The sequence below is a fragment of the Musca autumnalis genome, unplaced genomic scaffold (assembly GCF_047663935.1).
Source record: "Musca autumnalis isolate F117 unplaced genomic scaffold, ASM4766393v1 scaffold_1, whole genome shotgun sequence".
Lineage (NCBI taxonomy): Eukaryota > Metazoa > Arthropoda > Insecta > Diptera > Muscidae > Musca > Musca autumnalis.
The window spans coordinates 262,184,839-262,204,068 of NW_027411644.1; the positions used below are offsets into that span (position 1 = coordinate 262,184,839).

Here is a 19,230-nt window from a genome sequence, read left to right on the forward strand (position 1 = left end):
GCAGATTTAAGGCAAACAATGCCATCAGTATGAACGATAAAGTCACATACGACATGACAAAAGGACCATTTATCCTTGTGGATGTCATACCGAGCTACAAATACTGAAGAGTGCCAATAATAATTCTAAACTAGATTATGTCTCCTTGTGTCGTTTATACGAAAAGTTGTTGTTTAAAAGGTCGTTGGATTTTCTATCGATGTTATTTGAGCCAACCAACCAACTAGCAGCTATTACTGTTGTTGTCTTTTGGATGAAAATAGTTAGCTCTTCTCCCTTTACGATGCCACAGATGATGTCGATGATGGTGATGTTAAATGTGTGGTGTTTTTGGGGTAACTGAATTTCGAAAAATTAATATTATCCAGTACTACCAATGAAATTGAACTGCCAAGATAGTGTGGGGGGAGAAATGAATAGAAACTAGTTGAACATTTCCTTTGGTAAGCGAGCGTGTACGAGTATGTGGAGGCTGATGTGTGCCATGTTTGCTTTTGAGTGAACGAAATTCAAGCTGTTCAAATAACATTAATTCTAAAATTGTCTGGAATTGTGTTCTTTTGACACGATTTATTTTTTCTTCTTCTTTTATTAATTTAATGTCATGTTTAAGTTGAGGAGGGAAAATAGAGACATTTATTTTCTGTAAATCTTCGATGATGATGAATTTGGCAATTAGGATTATCTATGAAGAGGCATTCTTCCTATTAAAAATTGTCGCATTCTCTGTATATGTAGTAGTTTTTTATTTTTTTTTTTTTTGGCAATTAAAGCTGATATTGAAATTTACATTTTTATTTTTAAATACATTTTTATATGAAATTGAAACTTTACGGGGAATTAAATTAAAGTTTGGATGGTATGGCAAAAATCCGGGAATCGATTATCGGTAATAACGGATACTGGGGCGGATGAAAACCCAGAATTTTTAGTTTATTTTACACCGATTAACCGTGAAAATCTTTATGATACTGGATTATAAGTTATTCGATCGAATTTGAATGGACATAAACAAAGCGCAAATGAATTATTTTAGAACAGTTTCAATCATTTAAACTTTATAGTAAATTCGTAATTGCTCTTGTTTATAAATATTTGCACAAATTCATATTTTTTTGATTAAATTTAAATGAGAAACAGTGTTACTCCATTATCCGGGAAAATCGATTATCCGTAATGCCTCTGGTCCCGACCATTACGGATAATCGAGGTCCGACTGTATACTTTGCTATATTTTTTAAACAACCGTGTATTCACAATTCGCTTTGTTGGCCGTTTTATCATTAAAAAGTACAGGAACAAAAAAATTACTACATGCAGCCGAATACTTTTATATATTCGGTTAGACAACTAAATGTGTTACAAATACACAGCATAGTTTTAGGCGCTAAGATAATTCGCTATCAAAATTAAAAGTCACAAAACAAATTTAGCATTTAAGAGGAACTAGAAAAAATAAAGAGAATAAATTCTAATAAACAAGTAAAGAAAGTACATAGATGGTCAAAATTACTCTTAAATATGTTTTAAGGGAAAAATATAACAGCGTCTTTGTTAGAATTTTTTACTTTTTTAATATTTTTAACACACAGACGACATCTAAACAATTACAAAAAACGATTTTATAAATAATAAAATAACTAAATAACATGTAAATGTTTATTTATGTTGTAACAACGAAAAAGAGAAACAAACCACAGCAACGCTGGCGTGCGTGAAAGCCCATCTATGAGAAAGTATAAGTCGGTTTGCCGACAGAGACATCAGACCAGAGCTGAGCAAAATGGAGAGAGAGGCAAATTTAAGGGAGAATTAATAATTAAATTTTTCTTGATGTTTCATTACTTATTTCAAAATTTTTTAAACATCAATGTTGTCTAAAATCGTCCACAATGCAAATTATTAAGAAAAAATTGCATAAACTTTTAATTGTTCATGGTTCATAAAAAACTAAGAGTACATTTTCACAATTTGCTTGTGTGCTAGCACACAGGCGTGCTCACCCCTACATCAGACTGTTTGAATTGCAACTTTTGATGGGCAGATCGAATAACTACTACACAACCAAAATCCTTTTCCCCAAAAATTATGTATTCAGAGGGTATTTAGAAATGTGTGACCTTTTTTGGGCGAATGAACTTGCCGACAAAAATATGGGTTTGGAGTAATCTCAAACAGAAATGTTGAACTTTTGTGAGGGAGATACCCTATGGCCCATTTTCGAACATAAACTAAGTTTGGACAAAGTTTTACAAGATCCAAAGTTTGGTCTCAATCAGCTCAATTTGGACCAACGTACTGACCTGTTCGAGAGATGCCGTGCGCACAAAGGTTCTACACTTGGTAGCCGTAGGGATTTTTTACAGCTTTAGGTTCATTATCACAGGAAGCATGGACTTGCCCCATGGAATTACACGAAGTAGTATGAAAAAAAAAAAAAAACAAAGAAAAACAACTCCCTCTAAAGTTGACGTTCCCTGCACCCATGTCCAACCGAAGACAAAAACGAGCACACCAAAGATATATATTGCGAGCCCTCAGAAAAAACATATAATTGGTGTCCTTCCAATGACACTTAAACTATTTAAGGCGATTTTAATGCCAAAATTGGAAAGGAGAATATCTTTCGCCCAACAGTTGGGAAATTCCGCTTCCACATATCGCTATTCGTAGGAGCACCTGGCTGTCACCAGATCAAAAAAAATAAGAAACAAAATTGATCACGTTGTGATAGATGGCAAACATTAATCGAGCATGTTGGATGTACGATCATTCCGAGAAGCAAACATCGACTCGGATCACTACCTTCTTCTAGCCGATTAGAAGTAGCAAATATAGTACGAACATACAAAACACAGAAATTGCATATCGGTAAGCAGCAACCAAAACAGATAGCCATATACCTAGTCCAATTGCAAAATCCATGCTTGGTCACCAGAGAACAATTGGTGTGACCAGGAGTGTCGTGATGCTCCCGAAGGGAAAAATGCTACATATGGCGCTAATACTACAATCAGTAGAACGCGTAGCGCACGAGAGAGGCATCGGGAGGAAAGGAGAGAGGAGGAACGTATTTTCAGCAGTGTGACCAGATCTAAAAAAGTGTTGCAGCTAACTCAGCAATGCTAAAATAAACATTAAAATGCTGTAATTTAGCATTTAAGGTTTTCAACAAACTTCTCCATTAAAAATTGAGGACATAAGTCCACGTTTTAGCACAGCCTCTACATTCCGATACCGACCGGTTTCAGGCATTTTTAGTTTTTATATACATTTGCGCATTTAGGCTTCGTAGTGATCAACAAACATCACTGCCAAAAGTTGTGGACGTAGGTCATCGTTTTGGATTAGGTCCCATAAAATGGTACCTGCTTATTTACTTGGGTGACATTTGCTTCATTTGGTTTCAAAGTGATTAAAAAACTTCTTCATCATAAATCACGGACCCATGTTTTTATTACATTTCCGGTCAAAATTGGATGTCGGCGGTCAAAAACACATCTCCATCTAAAATAGTGGCATTGGTTCTTTCGTAAAACGCATTTTATACTTAACATGTTTTATAAAACAGGCATCATTTAACGTATCATTAGTAGGTTTTCAACGTTTTATAATATTGATTTTAAAAGAATTTCACTTTTGAACATTATTTTCCTTGCGAAAAATTCCGAGGGAACTATTTATGATTGCCCTGAATATAATATAGAAGAAAAGGGCACCCTAGTTCGATATGGGCTCGGCCTTCTTAATTCATTTATTTGTATTATGTTAGAAATGAAGCCAGGCAACGAGGATGCTTATGTACTCAGGCCATGTTCAGACATGTTCGGCCCGGCCAAACTTAAAGCCTTTTACTTGTTTTATTTTATTTTCTTATTCACATTTTTATTCCTTTAATTCAGAGCAAAGACAAAGAACTTTGCAAATAATTGCCATGCTTTTATGTATAAATGTGTAGTCAACCAAAACCAAATGATCCGATTTGTTTATAAAAAAGGTAGAAGTGACAATCAGCTGTATTCTTACTTTTTTTGTAAATTTATTTTTCAAAATGTAATAGGGTCTACTCATGAAATTTGAAACTTCGAAATTTGCTACCATAAAATACTGCTACGAGAGTTCTGAATGCGTTATATTTACATTTTGATTCAAATTTGTTCTATTTTAGAGAATTTTCAAAATGTATTTATGTTTTTTCCTGAAAATTTTTTGAAACGACCCTATTATTCAATATTTTCTTTGACAATTAATTTTCAATAACAACACTGTTGTTTGCATGGTGTAATAATATAACTGCTAAACCTAAATAACGACGGGACGTTCACAAATATTTCAACAACCTACCAAAACAACGCTCTCTGAGCGTCCGTATTACCCAATTACGTTGAGTCCAAAATCACATTTAAAACACAAAATCCGCGACCGAAACTTACTTAAATGTTTTCATTCGTAAAACAAATTATTTTCCTTTGCAATGAATTGTATTTCATGTTTTGTTGGGCTTTTGTTTTTAAAATACAAAACACACACACATACAAACAATAACGTTCTCGACGTATTTCGGCAGTTCTCATAAGAATACATGTGTTCAACTTTTTTCACCACACACGCTCTGGGTATACGTCCGTATATAGGTATGGGCCTGACTGCTTTGCCTAAATACGTCCGTATTCCCAAAACGTATGTGGTGAAAAAAGTAGAACACATGTATTATTATGAGAACTATCGAAATACGTCGAGCGTATACTTTTTGTAAGTTGAACAAATTCAACTATGACAGAACGTTTTGTATGCATTTATGTGTGTGTTTTGTATTTTGAAAACAAAAGCCCAACAAAACCTGAAATTCCATTAATTGCAAAGGAAAATTATTTATTTTATGAATGAAAACATTTATTTAAGCTTTGGTCGCGGATTTGGCGTTTTAAATGTGATTTTGGAATCAACGTATTTGGGTAATACGGACGCTCAAAGAGCGTTGTGTGGTAGAAGGGTGAAATATTTGTGTACGTTCCCATAACTTTATGGGAACTAAATGTCAATGGCAACGTTTGAATACTAGGGTCAAAAAAATTTACAAGAAATAAATAAAAAGATTTAAAATTTAATTCTAATTGGCATCGAAATTACTCTATAAATAATGTGATACATTCTACACTTCATATATTTATTGTGCGGCACTGAATAGAACAGATTGGACATCTATTTATTAATTTTTGGAATATTCGGTGTAGATCCTAATAATGCGGCTAAATACAAAAAATAATGCTAAATTTAGATGGAAAAATGCTAAAATGGCCACACTGCTTTTCAGCAGGAAAAAGAGAGAAATGGAAAAATGGGAGGGTGAAACAATTTAGACGTACAGGAGCCAGATAGTGTCAGTATAGTAATGGTCAACGAAACAATTTGGCCATACTAATGCGCCTTTAGACCTGGCAAATCCACCATTGACCAGATATTTACGTTCCAGCAATTCCTGGAAAAGACCCATGAGATCGACACTTTTGTCGATTATCGGCAGTCCATTATGTACAAAGATATTACAAGCCATGTCTGAATTATGATCATTATATCATTGATTTATATATATATATATATATATATATATGAGGTACCTATGGGTGATATATGAAGGAGTGTAATTGGTACCTACAACTTTGATATAGTTAAGGACTTCGTCTACTCGGCACCGTCATAAACCCAATAATATTTTCTTAGTTCGGCTTATAGGACAAATCGCTCATTTACTCAAAGAGTGACACATCTCAAAAATCCAGTTTCGAGAAAAACGCGTTTTAAGTTGGCGGTTTAAAATTGACTTCCCAACTTAAGAAGATTATTCTAAAGAAGCTAAAACATCTACTTGGTCCATATTTTGTAAACAGATCGCCAGATGTGAGTGCTAAATTTCAATGCAAGATCAACCATGATTTTAAGTGTTTTAGTGCTTCATAAACTCAAAAAACCTTTTTTGTTGAATTATGCCAAACTCGTAGTAAATGAGCTGTAACTCGTAGATATGTCAATATGAAGATTTGATACATGATAAAATAGAAGTCGTAGAATATATAGAAATTGCAAACTCAGAAAACGCATTTTTTTGAGTGGCATAAGCGAAATAGTCTGTGGATCCAACTAAGTAATATTTCGAACAAATTTGTACATGCAAGGAATTATAGGAATTATTCACAATTCGCTTTCTTTTTGGTTTTATCCAAAAAAGTAAGGAAATGCAACAAATATCCTATGTACGGCCGAATAAATAAGTACATTCGGTTGCACAACATATAATGTATAAATACATAACATACTTTTAGGCTCTAGATTAATTCGTCATTTAGGATTTAGGGACATAATGAGGAATAGTTAGTCGAAGGTCACACTAGAGTGTTTCATTGAAACAATTTCATGAAAACAAGGGTTCCTAGGTCGAGTTTCACAGTAGAGTGATATCATAAAGTTGCTGTAGTGGGGAACTCGATCTATAAATACCTAAAAGTTTCAATGAAACCACTATAGTGTGACCTTCGACTTAAATATGTATACGGAAATAAAAAATGAAGAAAAACTAAGAAAAGACTAGGCTGGCCATGTGAGTTGTTTATACCCTCCACCATGAAATATTCTGAGCTAATATTGAACAGCTAGTTTGGTTAAAAATTGTAGCTAAAATCCTCAAAATACCGTAAATCCGAAATTATAGCTATATGGGGGCTATAGCGAAACCTGGACCAATATAGACAATTTTTTGTGTTGTGACCAATAGAAAACTCAAATGTCAAGTTACAGCTAGTTTAGGAAAAAATTTTAGCTAAAATCTTCAAATACCAAAAATCGGGGCTAAACCAAATCGTGGGCCGATATAGCACGTCTTCGAACTTGACATAAGTTCAGACCAAAGACACATGTGTACAAACTCATTTCAACTCATTCGGAAGACAGCGTGATTACAACAGACGGACGGACAAGACTAAATCGACTTAGAATTTTACGCTGATCATGAATACATATACTTTATAGGGTCTCAAATAATGAGTTACAAACGGAATGGCAAATTTAATATACCCCCCATATTATGGTGCATTTTATAAAAACGTTGAAGGCGACGAAATATTTTGGAAACTTTGTATATCCTGAAATGTATTAACACATCAGCCAACTACTAATTCTATTTTTTTTAACAAACATCTTTAATCTTGAAAGTAAATAGTTTATTAACCCAATGATTACACATGCAAGTAACTTGCAGACAGCTGTGTATACATATTATAGTCGAAACTTCAATTTTTTCGAACTGACACTTGCATGTGTAGACGTTCGGAAATAATTGAAGTTACTTTCAAAGCACTTACATTGATTACTGACAAGGAAATTTTATCGGCAGTGAGGTTGTTAGTTGGTGTGGCAGTGAATATGTGTGAGTGTATTGGTATTTTTCGAACTGTCACTTGCATGTGTAAACGGGGGGTAATGTCCGGAAATATTTTTAAAATAATTAAATAAAAATACATTTTCAAGACCAATTACCCCAATTTGTATTTTGAATCAATAACTGATGTGTTAAATTGTCAAATATCAAATTAATATTTAATATTTTTATGATAAATCGCAGTATTAAATACTTACAATTTATATACAAAGATTTGGGTTAAGTGTTCATTGTACACAGAGAAGAGTGCATTGTGATACCAATCGATAATTCAGTTAATGCCCACCTATCAATAACAACAAAAAATTATCGTACAATTGCACTTCTAAAAATGAAGGAGGTATTTGTTGGGTTACATTTATGAATACTATAAAATACTGAAGATTACTTCGTTCCGGCACAGTTTAATTTAACAATTCGAAAGGAATAAACAAATTGGAATTTAAAATGCGTTTCTTAGTTATTTGTGCCCTGTTGGCATTAGCCCTCTCCAGCACCGTGGAGTGTCATGAAAATATTTTTAAAAAACTAGGAGAGGATATTGTAGGTATTTTCTATAGAAATAGCAACAACCTAAATTTTTATTATTAATTATCGGAAAATATAGAAACATAGTGCTGACAAATTTGCCGACGATGTCAAACGCGGTTTCCATGATTTTGGCGATGATGTGGTAGGCTATTAACTTGATTTAATTGATGTCATTTTTTGGAAAATATGTTCTTGTTTTTAGAAACATGTTGCCGATGAAGTTGGACATGATGTCAAGGATGCTGCTGATGATACCGGTGATGCTCTTAGAAAATTTGGTGATGATGTTGATAAAGTTGTAAAGGATTTCCGTCATGATTTAGCCGTTGCATGGATCAAAGCTAAACCATATCTGAAGGAAGCTTATGTCGTTATTGGAGGTGTTACAAAAACATTGGCTGAAATCGCTGAAATTGCAGATTTCTTTTTACTTCTGGATATGGCTTAAACAACGATTTTTATACATTTGTATTCACATACATAAAATTGTAATAAAAAAACACTTACAATACAATTTATAATTATTTCTAATGGAAGGAAAAAAATGAACGGCATTTGTATGAATCAATGAGTTTCTCTTTTACCGCAGACATAATTGTCGTCTATTAGCGGAAGAGAAAAGAAACATTGCAATACGTGAATCAAATACGGTGCGTTATCTCGAAAATAAAACAAGTGAGCAAAGGCTATAGTCGGGACGGGGCCGACTATGTGATATCCTACAACATTATCCCAGCACATAAGCTTTTTACGGGTAACCCTTTCTTTTAGGGAGATACTAAAGTAATCAGCCACCCTGGCTTTTATACCAGATGACTTCGAGCTGACTGAATCAAAATAATTGAAGCACTTTTGAAATCAAGGAATATTCATAAACATACTTCGATTACTTCACAGCTATGTCCTATAGAACACTCGAAGAACTGGACCAACAACATCGACCCAATATGTATTAAACTTACAGCCTATTTCTGTATGTCGAAATGAAAATGTGTGCGAATGAATCACGCCCAAACTCGAATTTGTTTTTCTATTTTTTTTTTATTTTTTTGTTTTGAGGCAAAAGCCAAGGTAAAGATATTTCAAAAACTAAAGTTTGGGCGTCTTTCATTCGCACACATTTTCGTTTCGACATACAGAAACAGACTGTTAATATATAAAAGAGCTTAGTGATAAGTGAGTGAGTGACTGACTGGCATATCATTGCCCAGACGAAACGGCTGAAGCTTGAAATTTTGAGTGTGGGTTGTTATTGGTGTGTAGGGGTGAGATAAGGGCGTTTTTATACCATCCACCATAGGATGGGCATATATTAAGTTTGTCATTCCGTTTGTAACTACTCGAAATAATCATTGTAGACCCCACAAACTATATATATTCTTGATCAGCGTGCAATTCTACATCGATATAGCCATGTCCGTCCGTCTGTCCGTCTGTGGAAATCACTCTAGCGTCCGACGGCGTAGGTGGATGAAATTTTGGGAAAATCTATTATATGTACGTAGGACTTTTGGTATTGAAAGCGGGCTATGTAGGTCCACGCTTTCGTATAGCCCCCATACAAAATGACGCGTGACGCGTTGTCGTTTTAAGGAATTTTTAAGATATTTAATTATAAGATATTTAATTTAATCTGTACTTAAGATCTTAAAGAGTATATTAATTGGTTTTAATGGCAGTTATAGTACTTATAGTGACAAGTCCAACGTACACTGGATCGTAAAATCCACAAAAATTGGTCATCTACAAATACAACAACTGTAGCGACAAAATTTCGGGTGTTATGTCCTGTTTATGAATTCTAGAGCCATGAAATGCTCAGAAAAGCTCTAAAGTTTCAATATGGGGTGATCTTGATCTTGATCATGATATAACTGCTTTGCCTAAATACGTCCGTATTCCCAAAACGTATGTGGTGAAAAAAAGTAGAACACATGTATTATTATGAGAACTATCGAAATACGTCGAGCGTATACTTTTTGTAAGTTGAACAAATTCAACTATGACAGAACGTTTTGTATGCATTTATGTGTGTGTTTTGTATTTTGAAAACAAAAGCCCAACAAAACCTGAAATTCCATTAATTGCAAAGGAAAATTATTTATTTTATGAATGAAAACATTTAAATAAGCTTTGGTCGCGGATTTGGCGTTTTAAATGTGATTTTGGAATCAACGTATTTGGGTAATACGGACGCTCAAAGAGCGTTGTGTGGTAGAAGGGTGAAATATTTGTGTACGTCCCGTCGTTAATTAGGTATAGGAGTAAGGTGTTTGCATGAATTACAACAACTAACAACTTTACAATGACAACATAACTTTATGGGAACTAAATGTCAATGGCAACGTTTGAATACTAGGGTCAAAAAATTTACAAGAAATAAATAAAAAGATTTAAAATTTAATTCTAATTGACATCGAAATTACTCTATACATAATGTGATACATTCTACACTTCATATATTTATTGTGCGGCACTGAATAGAACAGATTGGACATCTATTTATTAATTTTTGGAATTTCGGTGTAGATCCTAATACGTTCTGACAATTCAGTTTATAAAAAAAGTTCAGTAATTCGTGCAAATACTTTATAAAAATTTGCCTTGAGTACTAGAATATTTTGGTTTTGTGGATATAATAATGCTAAATTCACAATTGAAAAATGCTAAATAAAATTTTTGCGGCTAAATACAAAAAATAATGCTAAATTTAGATGCAAAAATGCTAAAATGGCCACACTGCTTTTCAGCAGGAAAAAGAGAAAAATGGAAAACCGGGAGTGTGAAAAAATTGAGACGTACAGGAACCAGATAGTGACAGCAATTGTAATGGTCAACGAAATAATTTTGCCATACTAACGCGCCTTTAGACCTCACAAATCCACCATTGACCAGATATTTACGCTTCAGCAATTCCTGGAAAGGACCCATGAGATCAACACTTTTTGTCGATTATAGAGCAGCCTTCGGCAGTCCCTTATGTACAAAGGTATTACAAGCTATGTCTGAATTATGACACTGTCCGACAGCCAAAATTACACTTGAACCGGACCATATGCGTTTGAAAGTATAGGCAAAATGGAGTATAATGGCATTTTTAATTTTTCGTTTTCTCATCGTTTTGACCTTTTAGAGGACAAACAAATTTCAAAGGTCAACATTTTTCAAAAAAATATTTTAAATACTTGTACTCGTCGTACGATGCTGGTATTGGTGTCATAAAGAGGAGAGTATAGGCTTTATAAATTAATTATAAATTATTGCATTCCATGATAAAAAGGACATTAAAAATATCCTTGAAAAATTAAATCAAAAGTAAGCATTTTGGCAGGCGCATATCTTCTAAACCGCGAAGATTTTTAATTTGCTCATGGAGGCAAAGTTGTAGCTCTTGTCATAAAGAACGTTTTAGGGGGGATATATCAAAAAGTGGATATTTACCGACCATTTTCAGCGGGAATATTTTGTAGTTTCAACGAAGACGAAATACCAAATTAGCAATTTCGGGTAGATAATGTGTCTAAAACCTTCAAAATCCCGAAAATCGGCAGGTACAACTTTATTTTGGTTGCTAACTTACCGACAAATTTCGGTAATTACCGAAATAATAAGCATTTCAATTTTACCGATTTTTGTCGGTACCAAACTAATTTTTGTCGGTAATCAAAACGTGCACCTATACTGACAAATTTCTGGACGAAATACCAAATTTCAGCCATTTCGATAGGATGTACCGCTCTATGGGGGGCTATATGAAGACGTGGACCTATATTGACAAATATCGGGTGGAAAGCTTTATACCCCCAACGAAGACTAAATACCAAATTTCAGCCGTTTCACTGGGATATTGAAGCCACAACCTACAAAATACCGAAAATCAGGAGGTACCGTCCTATGGGTGCTATATGAAGTCGTGGACCAAACTTCAGAACACCGAATATCGGAAGGTACCATTCTATGGGGGCTATATGAAGACGTGAACCTATACCAACAAATTTCTGGTGGAAAGTTTGTTACCCCCAATGAAGACTAACCGCCTGTTCATGTATGTATGTCGCACGGAAATCTGTACGAAAGGAAAGCAGGCACTCACTTCCGTCTAAAAATGCGTTCATGTATTTCGCAAACTATCGTGCGACTGTCGTTACGTATCCTATGCGAAATACTACTAATTTGAATGTACATTTGTACAACTATGTTCCATAAATGAGAGCCAAATGAGAAATGAAAACAAAATCCACATATACATACAAAGATTGGAATATGTGTGATTTGTTTTGTTTGAAAAATAAAATGTGTCGGTATTTTGAATTATTTTATTGATTTCTTCAAAAAAAAAATGAATGAAACCGCCATTAAAAAGTGTCTATAAAATTTTTATTTTGTTTCAAGATTGTGTTGCAGAAATTTGTTTTAAGATTTTCGGTGTTATTCGCGAGTTTACGTTCTACTCGGCAGCTACAAAGCAAGTGAGTGATTTTGACATTCTCTTTCTATAAGAGACAGTCCTTTCGAAATACATAAACCTAAATTTAATGGAAAAGTGTACGTTTACGTGTTATTTCGTATGGCTTGTCGGCAGGGACGTACGCAGGATTTCATTTCGGGGGGCCCAACTTGACCAAAAATCTTGAAAAATTCAAATGTTGTGTAGCGTTACGTAAAGCTATTTTAAAGGGTTATGGTCACTTATAAGTATCAGAAAAGCCATTTTCATGAATTTTTTATAAGAAATCTATTAAAACTTGAGTAACCTTCTAATTTTTTTTTTGAATAATCTTTCTGACAAATGCCCGCCTATAAAGCACTGTTTTTACTAAAACAGTTTGCGGTACCCACTGTAGTTTGAAAAAGAATAAACCGATCAGCATATATGTTTGTGGGATCATTACGAACCTAATAATCTTGTCCATTATAGAAACGGAATTAAAAAAATCAATTTTTAAAAATTTTGAACAGTTAAAATCAAAATTTCAATTTAAAAAAAAAACCGACTCCGTCAGCAGCTTTTTAAAGACTCTCTCGGTCAAGCACATGATTTATGTGTATAATAGTCCCACAAAAATATATAAAGACCGGAGCTATATTGGGCACCGCTTTCAAAAGTGCCACTTCGAGGAAAAGACGTTTTTAGATTCTATGCTACTATGCTTTCGAAGGGAAACATTGTGTTCTATCAATGTTTCCCTTCGAAAGCTAATATCTCGGTAAATTTTTGTCCGATGGATTGGAAAATTTTGGCACATAATGTATTCTACTTGTACTTTAAAATGAGCTAAAAAATTTGGATTTTTCGAATTTTATATGAAATATTGGTACAAAGTATATAAATTTAATAGAAAGAATTCATAATATTTAGAATTGAAAATAGACAATATCAGACCACGTTCAGTAAAGTCGCCATGTAAAATTTAAGCCCCGTTTTCGGTATATTGAAGTTTTTAATCATACAGGCCCACGTTATAGTTTATCGCAGAATTTTACAACCACAAAGAATTGCCGTTGTCTTTGCTATAGCAAGATTTTTACTATTTCGATGATCTTAGCCTAATTTTTAAGAATATCGGCTGCTGTTGTCGTTGATATGTTTCCAAATGAAAACATTAAGAACAAGTAAAAAAGTATCAGTCGGCTTTGCCGACAGAGATATACCCTCAGCCTGTGTATATTGAAACAATTTTTCCAAAAATACGTATGTATTTAGGGGGTTTTAAAAATTTTGCGGAGGAGATAGGAATGGATCGACATTGACCGTTATGGAAGTGGATCTCCAGCCACAACATATGGTGCCATAGGGGTTTTTACACTCTTCGGGCTGTTTGCTCAAGAAGTATGGACTTGCCCCTAAAAAAACTTTTACCATCGTAATTGAGGCAGCTAATGCAAGTTGCTTCAACAAAAATTAAAGTGCTTCGAGAGCATGTCTTAAAGTGAACATATCCGAAAGTTTGTGTGGGAGGTACCGGATGTAGTATGTCTGGTAGATATATTAGGATGTCTAAAGTATAGACAAATTCGGCCACTCCCATCCAGAGTTATCGTGCGCACAATTTTTCCGAACATTTTTGAACTTATGTGGGGGACCGATATGGCTTATCTTCGAACTTAAACTATGTTTGGACAAAATATTACTAAGGCCAAATTTTGGACCGAATCGGCAGATCCGTTCGAGAGTTATCTTGCGCTCCAACCACCTCACACGGTGTCATAGGGTTTTTTGCAACTTTCAGGCTATTTTCTCAGGAAGTATGGACTTGCCCCTGATGAAACATGTACCTCGTATGGAGGGCAGTGAATACAAGTAGCTAAAACAAAACTCAAAGCGATTCGAGAGATGGCTCTAAACTGAACTTTTCCGAAATTTTGTGTGGGAGGTACCCGAAAGGGTGGACCGATATAATCCATATTCGAACTTGATGTATGCCTAGAGGTAGTATTACCATATGCAAAGTTTGGTTCAATTCGGTTACTCCCTTCGGGAGTTATCGTGGGCACAAGTTTTGCGACAATTTTTGAACATTTGTGGGGGAGGTACCTGAAGGAGTGGACCTATATGGCCCATCTTCGAACTTAAATCAAATCTGGACAAAATATTTGGATACCCAAAATTTGAACCGAATCGATTGAACCGTTCGAGAGTTATCGTGCGCACCAGCCATCCAGACAGACAGACAGACAGACGGACAGACAGACAGACGGACGGACATTGCTAGATCTACTCAAAATTGTCTGAAACGGATATCGTACAAACATACTTGGGGTCTAAAACCATTATTTCGATGAGGCACATTTTTGGTCGTATCAAAGTGTAAATACCCTCTTTAGCCTAAAGGCTGAGGGTATAAAAATTTAACAGTTTTGGAGATATGGTGCGAAATCTATACAAATTATGAAATTTTTAGATATATTATAAAATTTGAGGTAATAAATGTAGTTTTTTCAGTTCAATATTTGTCAAGATATTTTATTCTGACCCTTATCTAAAAAGTTGCTTCAGAGGCAAGAAGAAGATTTGCATTGGTTTCAGAGATATAGCCCCGTGTTGCTTTAAAAAGTCGATAATTAACCATGTTTAAAGAGGGTCATAAAATCCAAGCTGGATCTCACTCAACAAAACGCAACTATGGCTTTTGTACTTTGGGTCTGTACTTTCAAAAAATCCTCACTTCAAATTGTTTGCACAAGATTACCTTAAAAATGCTGCACAGTGTTATTTACCGGAAGTGATAGAGTCTGATTCAGCATTATTTTTTAATTTTAATATAATGTTAAAAAAGAAGCATTATAATTTTTCGTTCTTAATTGTACGATTAGAAGTTTTTGGACTCGATGACAAACACTTTGATGGACTTAGTTCTATATAGTTTTGACAAATAACAATCGATCCTTAATGAACCCCACTTAATTATTCGCTAATAATAAGCTAATCAATTTTAGAAATGGATCTTATTTTGAGAAACACTCCTCTCGATAGTTACCGCGCCCATAAGCTATTTTAGTTGGTCACCGTAGAGCTTTGTCAGGAAGCATGAACTTGTCCACGAAAAATAGGATATCGCTGTAAACAAGACTACAAAATGTCCAAACGATCCTCGAACAGTCTTTAAACTGCAGTTATGTTAGACTTGTATGAGTGACCTGAAGATGTTGTCCAACCATATTCTCTTGGAACTTGATGTAATTTTGGAAGTAATTTTGCAAGTGGACCGAGATAGTCCATATTAGGTTCGATTTTAGACCGAATCGGTTAGTCCCTTCGACCATTTTAGTGAAAATTTTTGAACATTTATGGCGGAGGTACCGATATGTCTTATATTTAATTTGGACAAAACATTACGACATCCATAACTTGGTCCAAATCGGTTGATCCGTTCGAGAGTTATCATGAGTTCCAACCTGCCAGACAAACAGAGATACAGACGGATGGACCGTGGTAAGTACGCACAAAAATTCATTTGTCTTCGTTATTTTCTCATACTGTTTAGCCGCAAATTTGTCTAAAATAGAATAACAAAAGATGTACTCCACGAAGAACCGACCCTTCATACATTGTATCCAGTAGACATTTTTTCATATACTTCCATTACTTCCATTCCACAATGCTGAACTCGTTATTTTTGTTCTTACAGGATGAGTTTTTTTGTTGTTACAGGATGAGTTTTAAGCCTCGAGAGCTCTATATAGTTCGAATATGACATAAACTTGGAGTAGTATATTCATTAAGGAATTCGCATTTGATAGTGGAATGATATGACATGAAGAAGTAATTCAGATTTCATTGGAAGTTTCTCTCTAAAACAGCATACAAACAAAATTTTTTTAAATATTTTCTTACAAAACTTGTTAATGATGTACATTTTTTGTTCAGAAACTTAAGAAAATATAAGTTTTAATTTGAAATCTGCAAAAATACAAACATTTTTATGAGAAAAAAATATAATAACTAGTTACAGCAGCTTAACAAATTTTGTTCGACCAAACCATTTCGGGGGGGGCCCGGGCCCCCTGTGGCCCCCCCCCCCCTGCGTACGTCCCTGCTTGTCGGTCGCATAGATTTTCGTTTTGAAGGCGTTTACATGAACAGAAAATGATTTTTTCCACTTTCGAAGCGCAAAAAACCTTTCGGTCGACATACATGAACAGGCTGTAAATACCAAGTTTCAGCCATTTCGATGTTTTAATGAGGATAAAAACTTCAAAATACCGAAAATCGGGAGGCACCGTTCTATAGGGGAGCGATACCATTTTCAATACCAAACATCCTAGGAGTAATAAAAACTTCTGTGCCAAATTATAGAGCTCTATCATAAAAAAATTGCGAGCTGTATCTTGATTTCAACAGACGGACGGACAGCCGGACATGGTTATATCGACTTAGAATTTTACCCTGATCAAGAATATATATACTTTGTAGGGTCTCCAAGGAATTTTTCGATGTGTTACAAACGGAATGACAAATTTAATTAAAAGAAAAGAAATATGCAAAAATACACCAATAGTCAGATACATGTGGATTATGCCGACGACATTGACAGCATGTGTCGATCAATAAAAGAAATAACTGTCAATGCGTCCACAAAACTCGAAGCTACAGTGAAATTGGTACCTACAATTTTGATATAGTTAAGAACTTCGTCTACTCTGCTTATAGGACAAATCGCTCATTTTTACCCAAAGAGTGACACATCTCAAAAAATCCAGTTTCGAGAAACCGCGATTTAAATTGGCGGTTTAAATTTGACTTCCAAACTTAAGAAGATTATTATAAAGAAACTAAAACAACTACTTGGTCCATATTTTGTAAACAGATCGCCAGATATGAGTGCTAAATTTCTATGCAAGATCAACCATGATTTTAAGTGTTTTAGTGCTTCATAAACTCAAAAAACCTTTTTTGTTGAATTATGCCAAACTCGTAGTAAATGAACTGTAACTCGTAGAGTTTTACATATGTCAATATGAAGATTTGATACATGATAAAATAGAAGTCGTAAAAAATATAGAAATTGCAAACTCAGAAAACGCATTTTTTGAGTTATGCCACTCTTTGAGTGGCATAAGCGAAATATTCTGTGGATCCAACTAACTAAGTAATATTTCGAACAAATTTGTACATGCAAGGAATTATAGGAATTATTCACAATTCGCTTTCTTGTTGGTTTTATCCAAAAAAGTAAGGAAATGCAACAAATATCCTATGTACGGCCGAATAAATAAGTACATTCGGTTGCACAACATATAATGTATAAATACATAACATACTTTTAGGCTCTAGATTAATTCGTCATTTAGGATTTAGGGACATAATGAGGAATAGTTAGTCGAAGGTCACACTAGAGTGTTTCATTGAAACAATTTCATGAAAACAAGAGTTCCTAGGTCAAGTTTCACAGTAGAGTGATATCATAAAGTTGCTGTAGTGGGGAACTCGATCTATAAATACCTAAAAGTTTCAATGAAACCACTATAGTGTGACCTTCGACTTAAATATGTATACGGAAATAAAAAATGAAGAAAAAATAAGAAAAGACTATGCTGGCCATGTGAGTTGTTTATACCCTCCACCATGAAATATTCTGAGCTAATATTGAACAGCTAGTTTGGTTAAAAATTGTAGCCAAAATCCTCAAAATACCGTAAATCCGAAAGTATAGCTATATGGGGGCTATAGCGAAACCTGGACCAATATAGACAATTTTTTGTGTTGTGACCAATAGAAAACTCAAATGTCAAGTTACAGCTAGTTTAGGAAAAAATTTTAGCTAAAATCTTCAAATACCAAAAATCGGGGCTATACCAAATCGTGGGCCGATATAGCACGTCTTCGAACTTGACATAAGTTCAGACCAAAGACACATGTGTACAAACTCATTTCAACTCATTCGGAAGACAGCGTGATTACAACAGACGGACGGACAAGACTAAATCGACTTAGAATTTTACGCTGATCATGAATACATATACTTTATAGGGTCTCAAATAATGAGTTACAAACGGAATGGCAAATTTAATATACCCCCCATATTATGGTGCATTTTATAAAAACGTTGAAGGCGACGAAATATTTTGGAAACTTTGTATATCCTGAAATGTATTAACACATCAGCCAACTACTAATTCTATTTTTTTTAACAAACATCTTTAATCTTGAAAGTAAATAGTTTATTAACCCAATGATTACACATGCAAGTAACTTGCAGACAGCTGTGTATACATATTATAGTCGAAACTTCAATTTTTTCGAACTGACACTTGCATGTGTAGACGTTCGGAAATAATTGAAGTTACTTTCAAAGCACTTACATTGATTACTGACAAGGAAATTTTATCGGCAGTGAGGTTGTTAGTTGGTGTGGCAGTGAATACGTGTGAGTGTATTGGTATTTTTCGAACTGTCACTTGCATGTGTAAACGGGGGGTAATGTCCGGAAATATTTTTAAAATAATTAAATAAAAATACATTTTCAAGACCAATTACCCCAATTTGTATTTTGAATCAATAACTGATGTGTTAAATTGTCAAATATCAAATTAATATTTAATATTTTTATGATAAATCGCAGTATTAAATACTTACAATTTATATACAAAGATTTGGGTTAAGTGTTCATTGTACACAGAGAAGAGTGCATTGTGATACCAATCGATAATTCAGTTAATGCCCACCTATCAATAACAACAAAAAATTATCGTACAATTGCACTTCTAAAAATGAAGGAGGTATTTGTTGGGTTACATTTATGAATACTATAAAATACTGAAGATTA

At 34.3% G+C, this 19,230-nt stretch overlaps 1 protein-coding gene across 1 annotated transcript in view; it reads left to right on the forward strand.

Annotated features, from left to right (window-relative positions):
* LOC141389483 (prolyl 4-hydroxylase subunit alpha-2-like) overlaps window positions 1-8,477 on the forward strand; it is a 63,734-nt gene extending 55,257 nt beyond the window's left edge. The window contains exon 8 of the mRNA XM_073961017.1: window positions 8,166-8,477. Coding sequence (XP_073817118.1) covers window positions 8,166-8,411 — 246 coding nt within the window. The 3' untranslated portion in view covers window positions 8,412-8,477. The remainder of the gene's footprint in view (window positions 1-8,165) is intronic.
* Window positions 8,478-19,230: the final 10,753 nt, after the last annotated feature.